The sequence below is a fragment of the Onychostoma macrolepis genome, chromosome 01, assembly GCF_012432095.1.
Source record: "Onychostoma macrolepis isolate SWU-2019 chromosome 01, ASM1243209v1, whole genome shotgun sequence".
In the NCBI taxonomy this organism is placed as follows: Eukaryota; Metazoa; Chordata; class Actinopteri; order Cypriniformes; family Cyprinidae; genus Onychostoma; species Onychostoma macrolepis.
This window is the reverse complement of record NC_081155.1, coordinates 10705213-10724174: the sequence shown is the minus strand read 5'-3', so window position 1 is coordinate 10724174 and position 18962 is coordinate 10705213. Positions and strand designations below refer to the sequence as shown.

Sequence of the window (18962 nt, the reverse complement as noted above, 5' to 3'; positions counted from 1 at the left end):
GCTCCAGCACTTCCTGCTTTTCGCCAGGTTTCCCATAGCAACGACAGAGGCTCGCGCTTTACGGCACGCGGGAACGCCCCACAGCACAGCACAGCACCTGTAGTTCAACCGTCAGCGTGTCTATGTATTGAGATTTTAAATCATATTTTACACTTTATGATGGTTTGTCGTGTTATAGTTTGTATTCTCTGAGAAAATGTGCAGAAATAGTTTACTAAATATGAAATAGCGTCACGAATCTTTCGCGCGCTTATTTGACTTGACAGTGTAATGTCTGTCAAATTAATTAAGTGCTGTTTACAACGGGTTTAAACGGTTTATTTGATATGTTAAAGTGATTTATAATTGGTTATAAGAACTTATTTTACAAAATTGGTTTAGAGGAAAAATATATTAATACATGTAAACAAACAATCTACAGTATGTAAATTAATAGCGTCAAGTGTGCCATTAACATGTTTGTGACTTTTATTCATTTAGTTGAATCTGAACTAAAACAATGGGCAAAAGAAAATCAAAGACAACAGGTAGCCCACCTTGTACCCATGTAAACATAATTATCAGTCATTCATACTACCAGCTTGATTAGAGTTATATTACATATTTAATTTTTCAGTAAACATGCTGATGCTATTAAATGTCTTTTGGCAGAGTTCAAACCCCCTAAGAGGACGCAAACCAGAGCAAAACGACAGAAAAGCACTGAAGAAACAAACCAGTGTGAAGATGAAAATCAAGTGAGTTCCCTCTTGATTACAAACATTTTGAAGAAATTACAATATGTTTTGATGTCACTATGCTGTTATATTTGTTGATTCATTTTACCTTAATGTCTAGACTCTGACACCAGAATCAGAAAACGACAATTCCCACAATGCATTGTGCTCAGACAAGCTGGATGAACATCAGCCTGGACAGAGCACATTACAAGTCACTCACACAACAGAATTCCCTGTAGATCCGTGCTGTTCCTTGGAAGAGAAAACAAGCCATGATGATAATGATGAGCTTGGAAATCCACCTGAGGTCTCTCATGGGATTGAACAAACTGTAGCGATCACAGTACAAACCCCAGAACTCGACAACAGCGACAAGCACACTCTCTCTAGACCTCTGAATACAGAAGCTATTAATGTAGATCAGCTCAACATAGAGCTGGATGATGAAGAGCGTGAAATCACAAGAAATTCAAATCATCAATCTCAGAAGGTCCCAGATGACTGCGACTCTGAATTACCACCAGATGAGCATCAAGAGAGAGAATTGTCACACGAGGACACTGAACCCAAGATGGATGAACAATTAGGGTCTTCGGGCATCGTAGAGGAGACCTCATATGACCAGATTCAGATGCCTGAAGATGCAGGTTCTGCAGATCCTCTAGTAAAGAGGAAAACAAGAAAGAGGATGGGAATGTGCAGGCTTGGAGGAAGGAAGAAGATGCTCAAGGGACAGCCGACTAGAGGGAATGTGTTTGAAGGAAGCCAGGAGAACGAGATGGAGCAAGTTACTAATGCAGATCAGGTCATGACGAGTGACGAAAAGGGAGTTGCTGAGTTAGAGGTTTCAGTGCCCTCCTTCTCAACCTCTTGCTCAATGGAGGATACACCTGTACAAGAGGAACTGGAGCAGCCTGATGTGCAATATGGGAATGAAGTTCAGATACTGGTGAAATGCATGTCAAGGGAGCCTGTTACTCATGAAACTGATAATGCAATCTCATCCCATGCTCTAAACACTCTCGAGCAAAATGACACTGAATGCATGGAGCAAAATGCTACTGAAAGCAACGTTAGAGAAGATAGCAATGAGGTCGCAACTGAGATTGGTACTGAAGTACCTGTAGATTTTGCTGAAGTTTGCAAGGACTCAACTGATGTTTCAGCTCAAGAAGAGGTTGTGATAGCCGGTTCACTTGAAGTTCCCAAAGAGGCCAATGAAGCCTCTCCATCCGCTTCTGCGGTTGCTAACCAATTTGGAGAAGAACTCGTAGCGGGAGGCGACGAGATCAAGCAGTGCAGTCCGTGTGAATGTGACATGAACGCCTCTACCAGTGACCACACCAGTGAACAGTGTGTGGAGCTCATGGATATCGCAGCCGATGAGACCATCAGTGCACCTCCTGCAGTCCACGAGACAGAAAATAAGTGTGAGTCACCTGACTTTACTCAGGTTGCTCCCACCGTCACAGCTGAGAACAAGGCAGACTGTGAGAACAACAGCGCCTCGAGTTTGTCCTTACCTGCAGCTCCACCAGGTGGTGATAATGAAGATGTGCAAGTGAGTTATTCTTTTGAATGAAGAACGTACACTTAAAGCAGGGGTGTCCAAACCTGCTCCTGGAGGGCCACTGTCCTGCAGAGTTTAGCTTCAACCCTAAATAAACACACCTGAACCAGTTAATCAAGCTCTTCAGACTCAGAAGAAACGTCCGTGCAAATTTGTTGGAGCTAAACTCTGAAGGATGCCGTCTCTCCAGAATCAGGGTTAGACACCCCTGACTTAAAAAAAACAAAACAGTCAAGTCATTCCAAAGCCATATTTCAAGAAGATACTGCAGAATGTGCTCTGAAGTGCTTTTAGGATCTAGAAAAGTCATAAAAGCACCATAAAAGTAGTCTATACGACTTCTATAAGATAGCTTTGGGTGAGAAAAAGGCTAGAATAAAGTATTAGTTGACACAGAAATCAGTGTTGGTTGTCATCAAACCGGTGTCACTGGTGTGTATATTCCTTTGAAATACCAAAACCACTAATTGGTATTTTTTATTTGACTTTAGTTTTAAATTTGCAGTGTAGGTTTTGGTATCCAAAACTCTGACATGTCCTTTAAAGTCAGCATTAAAGGCATAGTTCACCCAAAAATGAAAAATCTGTCATCATTTATTCACCCTCAAGTAGTTCCAAACCTGTATGAATTTCTTTGTTCTGCTGAACACAAAGGAAGATATTCTGAAGAAAGTTTGTAACCAGGCTGTTTTGGGGCTCCATTGACTTCCATAGTAGGGAGAAGAAAAAAAAAATACTATGGAAGTCAATGGTGCCCCAGAACTGCTCTGTTTCCCACATTCTTCAGAATATCTTCCTTTGTGTTCAGCAGAACAAATACATTCATACAGGTTTGGAACTACTTGAGGGGGAGTAAATGACAGATTTTTCATTTTTGGGTGAACTATCCCTTTAAGTTACTAAAACAGAGTTGTATCCTCAGTCGTTTACGGAGCGTGTAAGTTTAGCGAGTGACGCCCATGAGCCTCATCGGAGTCCCGCCGCTGAACCGGATCCTTCCAGCCCTTTATCCATGCACTCGGTGACAGATTCCCAGCTCAACAACATCCCTCTGAGGTGAGACAAGTGTGACAGCCATTGACTTTGAATGTTACTGGAGGTCTGTTTAGGTTTCCAGAAATGGGTTAAATTTCAGACTTTACCGTTCATAACATTAATGCACAGCGCAAGGTGTTTTTGGCCATTTTCATTGTTTATATTTTGCTCAGTTTGGAGGATCTCCCCATCTCAGAAGCCTCCTGTGATCTGGAAGATGCCACAGAGCTTGTATGCGGCCTAACCAGAGATATTGCCTCTCTGAAGTAAGTCAGGATTTGTTTTGAGCACTTAAACAATTCTGATTTTGTGGTTTACACTATTAAGTTCATTATTAAATAAAACCGTAAAGAACAGTTTTGACCATAAACCATAATTATGTTTTCTTGCAGTCAGTTATTGATGGACGCACGCAGGAAGATCGGATTTGGGCAACAAGGCAGAAAACCTCCACTCCACAATCAGAAATATAGGCATAGTGCCAACAGATTCTGAACGCATTTTACTGCACGATATAGTGGACAGAAAAAAAAAAAAGACAAAGGAAAGATCAATAAATAATTTGCACTGATGGGTTCCGATAGCAGGCACTTGTTCACAGCTGTTCAGTTACACTTGTTAGAAGTCTGTGTCTAAGAGCAAAAGTACAACATGCATAGAGTTGCTCTGTTTTAGTAAGCCAAAGTTAACACTTTTCTTAGGAGGTTCAAGCAAAGTAGTAAACATTGTAATTCTGTCAATCACAGGGTTGTGACCCCTAGACTGAAGGGTCATAACCTTAGCAACCGGTCTTCAAAGTTCCAGTCATAAAATCAGTCCAAATTCCTGTTCAGAACACATTCTGCATAAATAAAATGACTCTTTCTGGTTGTTGCAGTGTGCGTTTGATTCTGTGAAATCATGTTTTGTAAAACTAGACATCAAAAATGGTCAAACTGAACCAGTTTTAGCTGAAGTGCTGTGATATGTACACATACGTTTCAAAAGTTGACTTAACATGTTTCTAGTGTTCATTTTCTTTTGTCTCAAAGTAAACATCATAATTTTAAACAAATGTACATGATGCCACAAACAAAACCTGATGATCAGGTTCTCCAAAATGTAGTAAAAATAGAGAAATAAAAACAGAAGATTGATGTCAAATATTAATGCAAAATATAGGCAGCTTTAAAGAGAAAAAACACACTTCAATAACATTAAAAGGGTTTATATTTCACCAAAGAGTATCACAAAATACTTTTTTTTTTTTGTAAAATTAAAAAAAAGATTTAAGTCACACGTGGTTGCACCTGTAGCGAGCCTATTGGCTTGTATACAAGTTTGTTCAAAGACAAAACCAAATGAGTGAAAATTAAAAAAAAAAAACACCACTGCACACAAGAGGAAGACAAGAAATGTGCAAATCAAACAAAAGCGTGCAAAAATCAAACCCCAAAAAGCACACATGCATGCAAACTTACACACAAGCCATTATGGATCGAACAATAAAAAAAATTTAAAACTTGAATATTAAAACCACTTGTAAAAATGCACTTCTGGTCTACCGTGGCCAGATCTTCTACGGGTCAGAAGAAACGTCCGGTTCACCATGTTGATTTGGCGTACACGGAGCTGTAGGTTTTGTCCACGAACGGGCAGAATCTCTTGGTGTGCGCCTTGGCTCCGGTGGCTCCGCACAGGGGACACACGTACTGGCTCAAGTACGGGCACATCACGGCTCCGGCGCGGTCTTTTAAGTAGTGTGAGGTGAACACGGCTTCGCTCTCTCCGTTGTGTTTGCAGAAGCTGCAGAACTTCCTCTCAGGTGGGCTGCTGCTGCTACTGGCGCTCTTGCCGCGTTCCGGGTCTCTTCTCTCCGCCGTCAGGGTCCCGTGCGCCCGCGTCGGGCCGCTTGGAGACTCCAGGAGCGCGGGGGCGGAAGCGGAAGCGGAGGCGGCGGCGGTGTCATCGGCCGCGTCTGGCTGCTCTGGTCGTCGCCGCTTCATGCCTCTGACCAGATCCGCCAGACCCATGTAGTCCTTCCAGACCTTAAACTGCTGATTTCTAGGATCCATGCGCCGAGAAGAGAAAAGCACGCGCTGAGCACGCGTGGGTTTTAAAGGGCGGACGTCACGGCAGGAGACCAATTAGGACACGAAGAGTTTGCCAAGTGTCCTCTGAAACAAAAACGATTGGCAGAGGAGATTGAAATTAAGTAAGAATACTTTTAAACTGTGGACTGGAGTTGCTCGTGTAAGACCATATGGGGAAAGTTGTCACTACGAGAGCCCGCTCTTTATTCACACTGATTGGAGAAGACCGCGTTTTTGAAATATGAAATAGCCTATTATAGGAAGTTAAAAGAGAACCTGTAAGACTGGCAAAAAAACAAAACAAAAAACTATGTCAAATTGCAATAATAACAATTTGGAGCAACTTGCAAAGTGTTTTATGAAAAACACTCCTAAGAACTCAGTTCAACCTTTCATTACGATCCTTATATCTTATAGCAAAAATATTATAGTGGAATTAATATTCTTATTTTAAAGTAATAGTTCAATCAAATATGAACATTTGCTACAAATGTAGTCATCCTCAGGCCGTCAAGGTGTAGATGGGTTTGTATCTTCGTACAAAAACAGATTTGGAGAAATGTAGCATTACCTCCCCCATTGTTCACCAATAGATCCTCTGCAGTGAATGGGTGCCATTGACTGGATGAAGTGTCATTATGAATTATGGACTCATATATTTTGGCCATAAGTGATGTTTGAAGTTAAAATGTCCTGATGATTAATTAGTTTTTTTACAATCATGCAGCTTTTGGCTTCACAAGATGTTTATTGATGGACTAGATTGTGGATTATTGTGATGTGTTTATCAGCTGTTTGGACCCTTATTCTGACGGCCCCCATTCACGGCAGAGGATCCACTGGCAAGCAAGTGATGTAATGCTACGTTTCTGATGAAGAAACAAACTCAACCACATCTTGAATGGCATGAGGGTGAGCACATTTTCAACAAATTGAAAAAAAAAAAACCCACTGAGAAGTATTTGTGGACTTCGGCGTCAAATATAGTACTGTAAACATAGATGTTAATATGTAAGAAGAAAAAAAACAAGACAAGGCAATTCTATACATATGGCATACCTTTATTTAATTTTTTTCAAAAATGTATCTTTGAAGACACTGATTCTTCAAGAAAACCCCCCCACAATATTTCCAGCTCATGAAATTGAAGTGTGTAAACTAAAAGGGCCAGTTGGTGTTGCGCTCATCAGGAGACTGAAGGATCCGTTCTGACCTGAGACAGAAAATAACACTGTTGAGTTCAACTGTGCTCTGACATGAGTGGTTCATGAGGTACAGTGTCAGACATTAGACCTGTAGTAGGGCAGTTTAAGAGCCGAGTACAGCTCAGGGGTGTTGGGGGTCATGACCATGTTCAGACGGGACCCCGGCATGACCTCTGACCCCTCAGATGATGGTGTGGCACATGGAGACAGAGAGAGCTGCTCCGGTATGGCTGCACCTGCACACACACGCACTGCTGTATTACAGTGTGATATTAGTTCTGTAAACATGATCTCTGTGTTGTGTGTGTGTGTGTGTGTGTGTGTGTGTGTGTGTGTACGTAGGTCGCCGAGCACTGTGCTTTCTCTCCTGTTCCACTGTGAGGTTTTCTTGACAGGAGAAAGACTGAAGAAGTCGGACATCATACGGGACGCCTTCTGCCGCTCAAACTCACATCTCTGAAACACACATGCAGATTAATTGCTGGGGACAATTAGGATGATAAAGGAGTAATTCATCCAAAATAAATTCCATTACCATTTATGCAACCCATATGCTTTATTTTTTTTTCTGTGGAAACTAAAAAGGAAAATTAAGTTATCAAGCAGCTCATATGATAGATGGACTATTTTTATGATACTTTATGTTTGACAAACCCCTGGTGGCCACTATAAACTGTTGCTGTAGCAAAAAGCAATTTAATAAATCTTCAAAATGTTTTTTGTGGTCTGTAAATTGAGGGATTTATGGAGTGATTTTTGCTATAATGACAAAGCTACTTATTTTCTAACTACATTTTCAGAAACTAGAAGTGTCATTTAAAATGTATGAATTTGAATTTAAACATTATGAGTTTTATAATAACAATAACATATTTTTAATAAATTAAATAACTTAATTCCACAGTTCCTGAATTATTTAGGGTTTACCATTTTAATTACCAAACATTTTTTTCTCCCTCAATTTCCACCTGATGCAATATTTTACAGCTTGACAAAATTAGAAAAATGTCCATAATTTTTATATTTTATCAATCCCCATGACTTTTCCTGCTCTAGAAATCACACCTTCAAACGTCCCTCATATACCCAGGTTTTTCAAGAACTTGAAAACCCTTGAGGTGGTGAATTAAAATGACTTTTGTTCTTATTGTATTATCTTATTTTAAAGCTTGTTTTATCTCATTTTAAATAACTATTTTGCGGCCCCGTTGGAAGAGGCCCGGACCCCAGTGAGGAGAACTGACTTCATGCATCATTAAAAATCTTAAAAACACATGCAAAAAAGACGATCAAGAGAGAAACACACGTACGCGCATAAATCGGCACGCGTTTCTCTCACCTCGTGACCCAGTCGGATAGCAGCTTCAGTGAAGGCCTGCCTCTCTTGCTGGAAGCTCCGCCTCTGCCTGTTAAACTCCTCCCAGTGGTCCTGCAGCCGCTCCCACTCCTCCAGATAGTAGCAGTCCATCAGGACAGCGGGGAGGGGCGCAGTCACACTGTCCTGAGAGAGAGCACTTCTAGCTACTGCACTAAACAGAAGGTCTGAGGTGACCGCAGCTCCGGTGCCTGACCTGCAGTAACTGCTGCTGCGCTCGGATCAGCTGTCTGCTCTGCTCCAGCTCCTCCTCCAGATGAGCCAGCAGCTTCTCCTGGTCTGTTCCTTGAGCAACAGGACCTGAGCACACATGTAGAAGTCAGTCAGTAAGGCCTCTTCTAACCTGTCAGTCTCAAAACACACAGCTCTTACTCTTTGACATGAGCTCCCAGAGTCTTTTCTGGACCTGCGTCCACTCCTGGACCACACCTCCGGTCACATGATCACCAAGGCTCCGTTCTGATTGGACCAGAGCGTTGTCTGTCTCATCTTCCAGTTCTCTACTGTTGTCGTCTCGTAGTGTCTAATTAAAATGATTTGGATATACGATGCACAATTCATACTCATGTAGTAGTATGTTTTTGCCTGTTACCAGTTAAGTATATACTTTTGGTGCACAGTTTATGGTTACAAGGTGGGACGTAGCCATACCTTTTCACAGGAAATCTGCAGTGAACGCACAGTTGTTTCTCTCACCTGCTCCATGTTATTTCTGAGCATGTGCAGAAGTGTGGTGAGGCCGTGTCGTAGTTTCATGGCTTCTCTGAGCTCGGCTTCCCTTCGGTCCAACAGCAGCCGCAGTGCTTCTTCTGTCCTGCAGGGGGACACAAAGCGCTCGAGCCACCTCGTTTTTTTGGGTCATTTTTCCATTATTTCTCTTTTCACACATTTTGCATTAAATGTGCTACAAGTCAAACGGTTTACGATTATACACATGCATGATTCGTCAGTGCACCATATTGGTAATAAAACAAATGTTTCTGATAGGTATAAGCAGTTTGCACAGTTTGTCGTACCTCCCATCAGCCCTTGCTGTCTTGAAGCCAGGCTCTCTCCGTCCTGTCTGCTTTGGCAACACATTTATTATCTCTATGGCTATTGACAGGGAATATCATGCAGTCATTGGACAATGAAACTAATACAGTGAAATGTTTTGTGGGTTTCATATAATAAAGAGTTTGTGTATAGTATAAATTATAAACCAATTAGAAATAGTAGCACATTATGGTTCTCATTTACAATAAATTACTGTCAGTTAACTAGGACAAATATGTAAATAAATACAGAAAGGTGAAAGGACAGAATTGTGGTCAGTGTTGGGAATTCGATACTTTGGAAATGTAATAGATTACAGATGACCCTATTTAAAAAGTATTAAGTAGTGTAACTATTTCAGTTACTTTAATAAAGTAATGCAACTGACTACATTTGATTATTTTTTGATTACTTTTCTACATTTATAAATGTACTCAACTGTCAATAATTTTCAAACATTTAAAGCAGGCAGGGTTAACCTTACTATAGCAGCCTACTCAACACTATGGTCAGACTTTCAAACGCCTTCGTCACTTGAATTAAGAATGTAATAATTTCATTAATTTTAAAGCACAGTCACCACAAAATCAAACTTTAGCACCTCTTTTTGCTTTTAGGTCATTCCTAGGTTAAATGCGGATTTAACATCATGACAAGAAAATAGTTTAATAGCTATGATACTGTTTTTGAAATAAAATCTTTGCATATCTATTTGTGAGCCTGGACCACAAAACCAGTCATAAGTCGCTGGGGTATATTTGTAGCAATAGCCAAAAATACATTGTATGGGTCAAAATTATCAATTTTTCTTTTATACCAAAAATCATTAGGATATTAAGTTAAGATCATGTTCCATGAAGATATTTTGTAAATTTCCTACTGTAAATATATCAAAAGTAATTTTTTGATTAGTAATATGCATTGCTAAGAACTTAGTTTGGACAACTTTAAAGGTGATTTTCTCAATATTTAGATTTTTTGGCACCCTCAGATTCCAGATTTTCAAATAGTTGTATCTCGGCCAAATATTGTCCGATCCTAACAAACCACACATCAATGGAAAGCTTATTTATTCAGCTTTCAGATGATGTAAAAATTCAAAGTTTCTTAAAAAAATAAAGCATACATAAACCCAAATAGGAAATAAAACAGTTATTGAATAAACATGTCCTATTCTGTGTCCTAAATTCTTGAAACATTGGTGTCTCATATTTTAGAGCAGTCAATGTAATTTAATCAATTAAATCTGTATGTAAGAGTGAGAAATTCAGATGTAACCCCCTTTGTAATCGTTAATATTTTCAGAAGTAACTGTAATTTACATTTTCTCAGTAACTGTAACTGATTACAATTAAATTACGTAATTCTGTTACATGCGAGCAGTTTCTCCCCAACACTGACCAAGAGGTCAGACTCGAGTCTCACAGGCGCCGCGGGGTTTGTGTCTGTCGGCGAGCTGCGAGAGTTTCTCTCTCATGCGCTGGATCTGCTGCTCTCGACGCTTCAGCTCCGCCCCCTGCTGGTGACAGCGACCCTGCAGCCGCGCGCACTGCACGCACAGACAGACAGAGAGAGATTTCCGTTTCCCCTCACCTTATTATAGCAGTTATTAAGTTAAACATGTTATTAACATATAATGAGAGAGATGAACCTTTTCTCTTTCCGAGGTCAGAGTATCTTGTAGTCTGGAGATGTGGAGGTCCTTCTCTAGAAGCTGCTCCTGTGAAAGAAAAAGCCCTAGAGATATATAGCCTACTCAATTTCAAAGGGGTCCTAAAATATTAAACAAACAAATATTAAACAGGAATATTTTATATATTGTTTGTGACATGCCCCTTGAGATGTACTATGTGGTTTTGAGGAGGTTCCAACAATTTAATAAGATATATTCATCATATATATATATATATTTTTTTTTTTTCTTCCCCAGGAGGTCTCAAAGTCTAATATACAATCTACAATTTAATATGTTAATTATGAAGTAATAACAATATTAATATAATAATAAAAACCAACAACATTTAATAATTTTTTTAATTTTGGAATCCTGAAATATAATTTTATATAAATAAAAAGGCAGTAAAATAGATACGGTAAAGGCAGTATGTGTGATATAGGCTATAGTAATGAGAACTGGAGAATAAAATAAGCACCTAATATGAAAGTGATATCAAAACCTGGGGTGATGGGGGTTTGTGCACCTGTAATGAGCTGGTGAGGTCTCTGCGCTCCTCTCTGGAGGTCCTGTGTGAGGAGCTGTGAGTGCTTTCATCAGGACACAGAGGCAGAATCACAGAGTTCAGCATCTCTGAGACACACAGACAAACACAAACTCAGCCTGTGCACGGTCTGCCTCGCATGCTGACGGTGTGTGTGGTCAGTACCTGAGCAGTCCTGAGCTCTCAGGTGGGATGTTGGGGATCTTGCAACCCGTTTGTGCGCCATAAGCCCAGACACTGTGACAGCAGCATGACATTAAAAATCACTGCAGCATAAACACTGGCATCTAATACAATACACAGCTCTTCTTTTTCAGTGTATAAAAATCAATGGCAGTGATTGTGAAAGAATTGGTCAGTTTATTCAGCAACAAAGCAAACTAGCTTGGTTTTTGGCCTTTTTTTGTGTGCAATTTTTAAATTTATAACATTAAGTAACTTACCAAAAATGGATTTTTACATAAACTCAATTCCTAAATATATATATATATGACTACACAAATATTCTAATTCATATACAGTATGTCTTACCAGAGCAAACAAAGTTCACATGGACTGTTACGGAGCAAACCGAGATCACAAGTGACTTCAGTTCATTTAATCAAGCACTTCATCCGCAGGTTTCCTTCAATCATCTCATCAGTGATTGAGAGCTTCAGTCTATTTACCAGCAGCTGTGAGCTCCGACCCCATATCAGATACAAAGCACACTTCAATTATAATATTTAAGGTGAAGATGCATTTTAAAGCCCATTCAACAAAAGACAACAGGTGAATGATCAATAACACTTTATTTTAAAAGTCAGTTTAGCAAAAAGTCAATGAAACAAGAAAAAAGGTTTAAATGTAACAGGCTCATTCAGTAGGTGATCAGGGTTTCCTCAACACTGCACATATTGTATGTCTTCCTCATCAGACACACCTGATTCAACTCATCAGATCATCATTCGAGGCTCAAAATGAGCATCAGATAAAGACATGTGTATTGTTGAGGACACAAAGCATGTTTACAAACGATCTTCAAACCAAATCCTGCTGGCCATAAATTAGTAAAAGGCTATAGTAGAAAAATGTCATGTAATTTTTGATAGGAAAAATACTCTAATAGTTTAATTCTTTCATTCCTTCCACATAAACCAGGGAAACCTTCATTCAATCATCAAGGAAGTCTTTTTGTTTGATAAAATACACGTTACAAATAAAATAGTGTTCGGTACATAAAATTGCTTTCGAAACATGGGATGTGTTATGGGTTTTACAGTTTGATTGTACCATACAGTGTAAATTTAGCACAGTCAACATATTATTACTCATAATACAGTTCATACAAATAGACAGCAACTGTGCAGATATGAATTGAGGATGAAGAAAACGAACACAGTAGAAATATTTCTTTTTGTGCTATGCTAAGTAGTGTTTGTGTGTGTAGTGCTCCAGGAGGTCTTTATGGAGTAGTGTAAAGGTAGAAACAGACACTTGAAGGCAGCAACATCATCCGAAACACTTCACCAGCTCTGAAAGAACAGATATAATACAGATATTAGCATATTTAAATGAACACGCCACCCATTATGTAGATGAGTTTGTTTCTTTATGGGAATGGTCTTGGAGAAATGTACCATTCCATCACTTGCTCACCAGTGGATCCTCTGCAGTGAATGGGTGCCGTCAGAATGAGAGTCCAAACAGCTGATAAAAACATCACAATAATCCACACCACTCCAGTCCAGCAGTTCATGTCTTGTGAAGTCAAAAACCGCACGTTCGTAAGAAACAAATCCACCTAAAGGCGTTTCAACTTTAAACTGTCACAAAATATGAGTCCATAATGACTCTTCATTTAGTAAGAGAGTCCATTCGCTGTTGTCCTCTCATATCAAAATCCACCAACTTATTGTTATTTAGAACTGCTTGTAAACAGTACTTGATCTGTGCATATTTCTCTCCTGATTCAGGCAAGACGCCTTTTTCACTGGAGGAAACAATATAAGACACACATTTTTGCAACAGTTTGAAGGTAAAAATGCCTTAATGATGGATTTGTTTCTTGCAAACACGCAGCTTTTCACTTCATAAGACATTAACTGATGGACTGGAGTGGTGTGGATTATTGTGATGTTTTTATCAGCTGTTTGGACTCTCATTCTGACGGCACCCATTCACTGCAGAGGATCCACTGATGAGCAAGTGATGTAATGCTACAATTCTCCAAATCTGATGAAGAAACAAACTCATCTACATCTTTGATGGGCTGATACATTTTGATTGCGTGTGCATTCACTGAATGCATCTACGGTGCTTCAGAAGGACAGGAGGTTGTTGGTAACCTGTGTGATCAGACAGCAGTCGTTCAGAGGAGGCCGCAGGACTTGGGCGGGCGGAAGGGGTTGTCGCTGGACGGCATGCCCATCAGCAGCGGGTCTTTATGGGCGTTCTGCAAGCAGAAGTTCTTCAGGTCTGTGGCAGCTTGAGAAACCTACAGAAATTACAGTTAAGACGACATGTTAAACGATAATATGCATAGAGTGCACACACCTCTGAGCAAACTTAACAGTTTTATTCCTGTCTATATTTAGAAGTTTTTTTTATAGAGGGGTTAAAAACCAGAATTCTGGACCTAGCCTTATCTGATGTTCAGGTTTTTCTTCTGGAAATTTGAATATTTAATACATAATTTGTACATTTAAACATAACATTTCAAAATACATTTAGACAAGTCTTAAATGTAATGTGATTAAGTTTTTTTAATTTATTAGTACCCTGCCCTACATTTATGGTTGCAATAAGCTTTTCTATAAGTTCTCTGATTACTTCTGAACATTAAACAAATGTAAATGTGTTTGTCATGAATTTATAGGATATAAAAAGTACTTAACTGTAAAACTAGGTTAACACCACTTTGACAAAATAACATTGCAATACATTTCACTATTAATGCAATATTTGCCACAGTATTATTAAAAAAAAAAAAAAATGCATTTTCATATTGGGGTCTTCAGGCTGAAAACCCCGTTTTTCGACTTGGGTAAAGTAGGTTTTATATTCGCACATTCGGACTACAGCATTCAATTACTTTAAACACACATTCACAAGTAAATATGACATTAAAACAATACTTGCCCATTTTGATCGATTGTGGAAAAAAATGTAGTAGGTTGACAATGATGTCGCTGATTAGAATTAGCAGAAAAATAACTTTATTGCACATATAATTAGAAAGCTATTGAACGCGGAAATGTGTGAATGTCGTGAATGCGCGAATATAAAACCAACTTTACCCAAGTCGTTTTTTGGGTCACCATAAGTAATGCACACAAAAACAAAAAGTTTAGTTTGGACTCATACCAAGGTTTTACAATTGTATAAAATACAAAACAATGCAGTACCATAGTATTGCAATCTGATACCACAGTACTACCAGCAAAGCGTCCGTTTCAATATATTTGCATTATTAATGAGCAAGAGAAACAACATTAACAGTTGTCTGAACTTCACGCCTGAAGTGCGCTTCTGGCAGTAAAAAGCTCGTATAAAACACTTTAAATGCATCTCGGAAAAGCCGTGATGTCAAAAACGAAAGTTATTTACCTATAAATGAGTTCAGCCTCGTTTAAAGTGTTGTTTTGTCGGTTAGCGTTAGCACTAGCAGTGGCTCAAACCGGTTAAACTCATCCACAAACTCTCAAAATACAAAACTCTTTGACGTTTACTGTTGAAACAGGTAAACTTACGTTAATTCGTCGTACTTTGGCCTCTAGCCTGAGCTGTTTGACGGCTTTCTGCGCCACAGCCACACTGCTGCTGCTAGCGTTGTTGTTAGACATGACTGACTCGAGAGAGTTTGCGGAAGTTTGCAAGTTTGCGGAACAAGCGCACGCGCACACATTGTTTCCATGTTTTTTGGGTAATGGTTTTTATACTGTTCAAACTGTATTTTCTATCGCCCTACACCTAAACCTACCCCTCATAGGAAACTTTATGCATTTTTAGATTTTCAAAAAATTTAATTCTGTATGATTTATAGGCTTGTTTCCTCACGGGGACCTAGAAATGCGAGTAGCCCCAGAGTCAAGTGCACCCTGGACTTGAATGAAATCCCCAATTTCATTGGTTTATAATACAGCAGATCTTATTGGTGGCTTGAGCATGCGCGTTCTTTTATAGGTTTTAATGAATGATCTACTCTGTTTGGCTGTACTACAGAAATATTAAGCGCTAACCACTGCGATTTTAGTTATAATCAATTGGCAATTAAATTTTTTTTTTTTAAACTTAAGTAAAAGTAACTCAAGTATTGCCCCGCCCCATCGTCCAGGCTGCACTCTGGGGTACTTGAAAAATGTCCCCACAAGGTCAAAATATACTGGTATTATCCTTGTGTGTGTGTACCTGGTATGGGACCAAACATACTGTATAGGCTTTTGAAAATTGTTTTATATACACATAATACTTTTTACATTTTAGCATTAAAAAAAAAAAAAAAAAATACAAAATCTACTTATTTCATACCTTTTTTAATTTTACAAATGGAGGTTTTGTCAGATTGTTGTATGGGTTTGGTCCCCCTCGGCTAGGGGTGGGCGATGTGGCAAAAAAACAAACAAATATCATTTTTTTTTTTAGAAATATCACGATTCCATCACGATTCTTTGTCATGTTTGTTTTTCTATTTTGCAAGTTGTTTGAGCATTACAGCCAAACTAATTTCCCTATTATAAAGACAAGGCCTTTCAAAGTAACAAAGTATAAAAAAGTATGGCAGATATTTAGGCCAAAGTGGTGAAGATAAAAATCGTTGTCATTTTATCTTTGTTATTAAAAAATGAGAGCAAAGATACATGTCACAGGCCGGGGGGTGTTTGCGCAATGCCAAACACCCAACACCCCGAACTACCGCACCACCACTGAGGAGCCACCCCACGGGACAGAAGAGGCCAGACAACAAGAGGTACGATTTGAACTTTTATTTATTAAAAGGATATCTCTTTTTAAAATCAAGCAGTCTCTTCCTGTATCTCTCCAACACACATTGGCTCTGTATTCATCCACAGAACTGGATGACAGCGGGAGGTGAACTCAATTCCACAGCTCTGATGGGCTTCAGCACAGACAAGGGTGTCGACGTTAACTCGGTACTCACAGGATGGAATAACAGCAAGAGATGAACTCAATTCAACAGCTCTGATGCGCTTCAGCACAGACGGAGGGCAAACAAGGGTATCAACATTAACTCTGTACTTCGTACTCACAGGACTGGATGACAGCGGGAGGTGAACTCAATTCAACAGCTCTGATGGGCTTCAGCACAAACGGAGGACGGACGAGGATGTCAGCATTCACTCCTGTATTTCGTACTCCAAGATTGAGTTTCATGAGCCAGCTCAACTACATCAAGGATGTTTATCCACTCGGTCGCCTGAACGATCTGCGGGAGCCCACACTCGTGCATACGCTGCAAAACACTCAACTCCACACGTGAAAATATCAATTCAACACTGCAAAACACTCCAAACCTTGCAACGAATAAGGCAGTGTTCAGGCTCAGATGGACACCTTGATAAAGGGACTCTTCATGCGCTGGGAGTATGGAGATATAATCGTTCTTCATATAATGTTCATGCCAAAGAAAGTTAGCTACGTAGCTGAAAGAACCTTGTTCCCTCCGTCCTTCTCTTGCGTCTTTACTGTGTCACCCGCTGTTTCTTCCTCCTTTTTCTTCCTCTCTCCAACGACAGCCTCTTTTATGCTCCTCGAGCCCTATTCGCCGTTTGGAATTTTCCCCTCACAGGTGCCGGTGATTTCGCTCGATCAGTCTCGCTGTACTTCCGCCCTGTTCGTGAGACCGGAACCGACCTGGTGTTGCACCGGAAATGCCCCCCCCCCCCATAGCAACAACTCCCGTGCAAAGAAGGTTCCGGCCTTGGTCACCCCGTGACATACACATTACAAGTAGCCTACACATAAACCCCGGTTCTAGGATTGCGTGACTGGGGGGCATTTCGAAAATGTTATAATGACAAACAAATACAACTCATTATATACACTATAAATACTTTAAAAGACACAGACACGTAGATGTTTGTGGAAGAAGTTTTCTCTGTTTTGGAGGGATGATCGTTTTTAAATCATTGCATCAAAATTTGTTAATAGGCCTACTGTACTATAGTTTGGGGTGGATAATTTTATCAGTTGTTTATTATTCATGCAACGATGTATTACTGTTATAGTTTTTATTAATAACCATTGCTATATAGCTGATACCTTTGTCTAGTGCTCTTATGAATGTTTATAACATGATTTGTGAACATTTAACTACTATACTGAATGACATAGCATAGACTTCATGGCGCTACTGTTGGCGTATTTCATTTCATTATGTAACCTGTTGTACAGATCTGTGTAGTGTTAAATACTGTTTTTGACAGTGTTGATAACGTTTCTGACAGATAATATCATGATATTCCCTTACCGAATGTCGTATCCTGTCAGCAATAACCTGTCCATAGGCTTTGAACATTTCACATGAAATTCTGTCAGTGCGGGGGAGCTGTAGAACAAGAAAAATACAGCTGCGCTATATCTCTGGTCATTTTAATATGTAACTAATTTAATGTTTATTTATTTTTTTTTTTAAAGTATCCAGTGGATGATCGAGGGGCACAAGAAGAATCTGGAGGGGGGCATTGCTTTAGGTGTTGTAACCATAGACTGTAAAAAAAATGGACGTAGTGTCCGTGACGTCACCCGTAGGTTTCTGTAAAGCGTTTTTGAAGCCTAAAGTGGGCGGAGCCGACCGCCGCCATCTTGGAAGCGCGTCACCGCGCGTCACTCCCGGATAATCGAAAATGGGCAAAAAGGCGGGACGTGGTTGAAGCTGAGCTGAAACCACGCCCCTCAACAGTGACAGCAGTGCTGCCGTGCAAAGACAGAACACCATAACTTCGTTTTTAGTCGAAAATGAGTTATTGATCATTTTGGGACATTAATGACCTCCTTTATCATGTGTTTAATTATCATGGAGAAAAGCCCCGGAGAAACCAAGGCAGAACACAGTATAACATCAGTTACCGCGCTTTGACTTTGTTTTGGAAAGCTCAGATAAGTTACGGTGCTCTGCATATGTTTGCATTCGTTCGTCAGTACTGTGCCAGCCTGGAGTTACACGGTATTCTGCCTTTGTTTTACTGTCCATTAAAGTCTACCGCGTTTATTGTGTACTTCTATATCTGTTGGCACTTCATTAGACAAACAAATGAGAGAGACTGCGATCTAACAAACTGCTCCATATAACAAAGCACTGTAAGCAATAACGATTAAAAAACATCTAATTGCCAGATTCCCAGTGTCCTACCTATAATTATTTTTTTCTGTACAAATACAAATCATTAAAGCCAGTTTTCTAAGTTTCGCACTAGAGAGTTTCACACTCTGGAGCAGAGCTCATGCAGTCCACCTGTCACTCAAGTGGCCACGCCCTTAATTATGCAGAACTTTAAGGCTTAATATAATTTAAACGGATGAGTTATAAAAAATTCACCCCCCTCACAGTTGTCACGAAGGGCAAAATTAGCTATATAGACCAAAATAATTTTTTGTACCAGGCTGTAAACATGTTTTTTTCTGCTGTAAAGTTGGGCATTTTAACATGGGGAGTCAATGTGATTGACTCCCTTTTGGAGCCAGCCTCCAGCGGCCAGTTGATGAATTGCAGTTTTAGTCACTTCCGTGTTGG

At 39.7% G+C, this 18962-nt stretch overlaps 4 protein-coding genes and 1 long non-coding RNA gene across 6 annotated transcripts; 1 reads left to right on the top strand and 4 right to left on the bottom strand.

The window, feature by feature from the left end:
- Positions 1–6: 6 nt before the first annotated feature.
- Positions 7–3856, top strand: si:ch211-286b5.2 (uncharacterized). The gene is made up of 7 exons (XM_058773099.1): positions 7–124; positions 481–527; positions 652–737; positions 838–2280; positions 3212–3345; positions 3498–3590; positions 3717–3856. Exons 2-7 carry the CDS (start codon positions 500–502, stop codon positions 3817–3819), a joined length of 1887 nt encoding a protein of 628 aa, XP_058629082.1. The 5' UTR covers positions 7–124; positions 481–499; the 3' UTR covers positions 3820–3856.
- Positions 3857–4899: 1043 nt separating this feature from the next.
- On the bottom strand, positions 4900–5550 carry nanos3 (nanos homolog 3). The gene has a single exon (XM_058773132.1). It carries the CDS (start codon positions 5376–5378, stop codon positions 4908–4910), a length of 471 nt encoding a protein of 156 aa, XP_058629115.1. The 5' UTR covers positions 5379–5550; the 3' UTR covers positions 4900–4907.
- An 828-nt stretch (positions 5551–6378) lies between these two features.
- si:ch211-286b5.4 (afadin- and alpha-actinin-binding protein) lies at positions 6379–11912 on the bottom strand. Of its 2 annotated transcripts, none has more exons than XM_058773112.1 (13): positions 11762–11912; positions 11396–11467; positions 11213–11319; positions 10663–10731; positions 10437–10560; positions 8993–9071; positions 8628–8790; positions 8349–8499; positions 8173–8276; positions 7941–8102; positions 6940–7057; positions 6690–6837; positions 6379–6609 (listed from the first exon to the last, which is right to left on the bottom strand). In XM_058773112.1, exons 2-13 carry the CDS (start codon positions 11454–11456, stop codon positions 6555–6557), a joined length of 1341 nt encoding a protein of 446 aa, XP_058629095.1. In that variant the 5' UTR covers positions 11457–11467; positions 11762–11912; the 3' UTR covers positions 6379–6554. The 2 variants fall into 2 exon arrangements, with proteins under 2 accessions (XP_058629095.1, XP_058629103.1); XM_058773120.1 differs by having other exon boundaries at positions 6417–6609; positions 8673–8790; positions 11762–11911.
- A 1542-nt stretch (positions 11913–13454) lies between these two features.
- si:ch211-286b5.5 (uncharacterized protein LOC100003596 homolog) lies at positions 13455–15304 on the bottom strand. The gene is made up of 2 exons (XM_058776993.1): positions 14962–15304; positions 13455–13706 (listed from the first exon to the last, which is right to left on the bottom strand). The coding sequence occupies exons 1-2, from the start codon at positions 15052–15054 to the stop codon at positions 13581–13583; spliced, it is 219 nt and encodes a 72-aa protein (XP_058632976.1). The 5' UTR covers positions 15055–15304; the 3' UTR covers positions 13455–13580.
- Positions 15305–16179: 875 nt separating this feature from the next.
- Positions 16180–18531, bottom strand: LOC131541322 (uncharacterized). The gene is made up of 2 exons (XR_009271472.1): positions 16480–18531; positions 16180–16328 (listed from the first exon to the last, which is right to left on the bottom strand). It is a non-coding gene; the product is annotated as an uncharacterized LOC131541322 (long non-coding RNA).
- Positions 18532–18962: the final 431 nt, after the last annotated feature.

What these genes read in the sequence shown, in the direction of transcription:
- si:ch211-286b5.4 (XM_058773112.1), bottom strand. Translation starts at nt 11,456, where the DNA reads ATGGCGCACAAACGGGTTGCAAGATCCCCAACATCCCACCTGAGAGCT. An exon ending in ACAGCAAGGGCTGATGGGAG is followed by an intron (nt 8,791 to 8,992) that starts GTACGACAAACT and finishes GTCCCCCTGCAG; the next exon opens with GACAGAAGAAGCACTGCGGC. An exon ending in TGCAGATTTCCTGTGAAAAG is followed by an intron (nt 8,500 to 8,627) that starts GTATGGCTACGT and finishes CATTTTAATTAG; the next exon opens with ACACTACGAGACGACAACAG.
- si:ch211-286b5.2 (XM_058773099.1), top strand. Translation starts at nt 500, where the DNA reads ATGGGCAAAAGAAAATCAAAGACAACAG. An exon ending in AAGAAAATCAAAGACAACAG is followed by an intron (nt 528 to 651) that starts GTAGCCCACCTT and finishes GTCTTTTGGCAG; the next exon opens with AGTTCAAACCCCCTAAGAGG. An exon ending in CTCAACAACATCCCTCTGAG is followed by an intron (nt 3,346 to 3,497) that starts GTGAGACAAGTG and finishes TATTTTGCTCAG; the next exon opens with TTTGGAGGATCTCCCCATCT.
- nanos3 (XM_058773132.1), bottom strand. Translation starts at nt 5,378, where the DNA reads ATGGATCCTAGAAATCAGCAGTTTAAGGTCTGGAAGGACTACATGGGT.
- si:ch211-286b5.5 (XM_058776993.1), bottom strand. Translation starts at nt 15,054, where the DNA reads ATGTCTAACAACAACGCTAGCAGCAGCAGTGTGGCTGTGGCGCAGAAA. An exon ending in CCAAAGTACGACGAATTAAC is followed by an intron (nt 13,707 to 14,961) that starts GTAAGTTTACCT and finishes TAATTTCTGTAG; the next exon opens with GTTTCTCAAGCTGCCACAGA.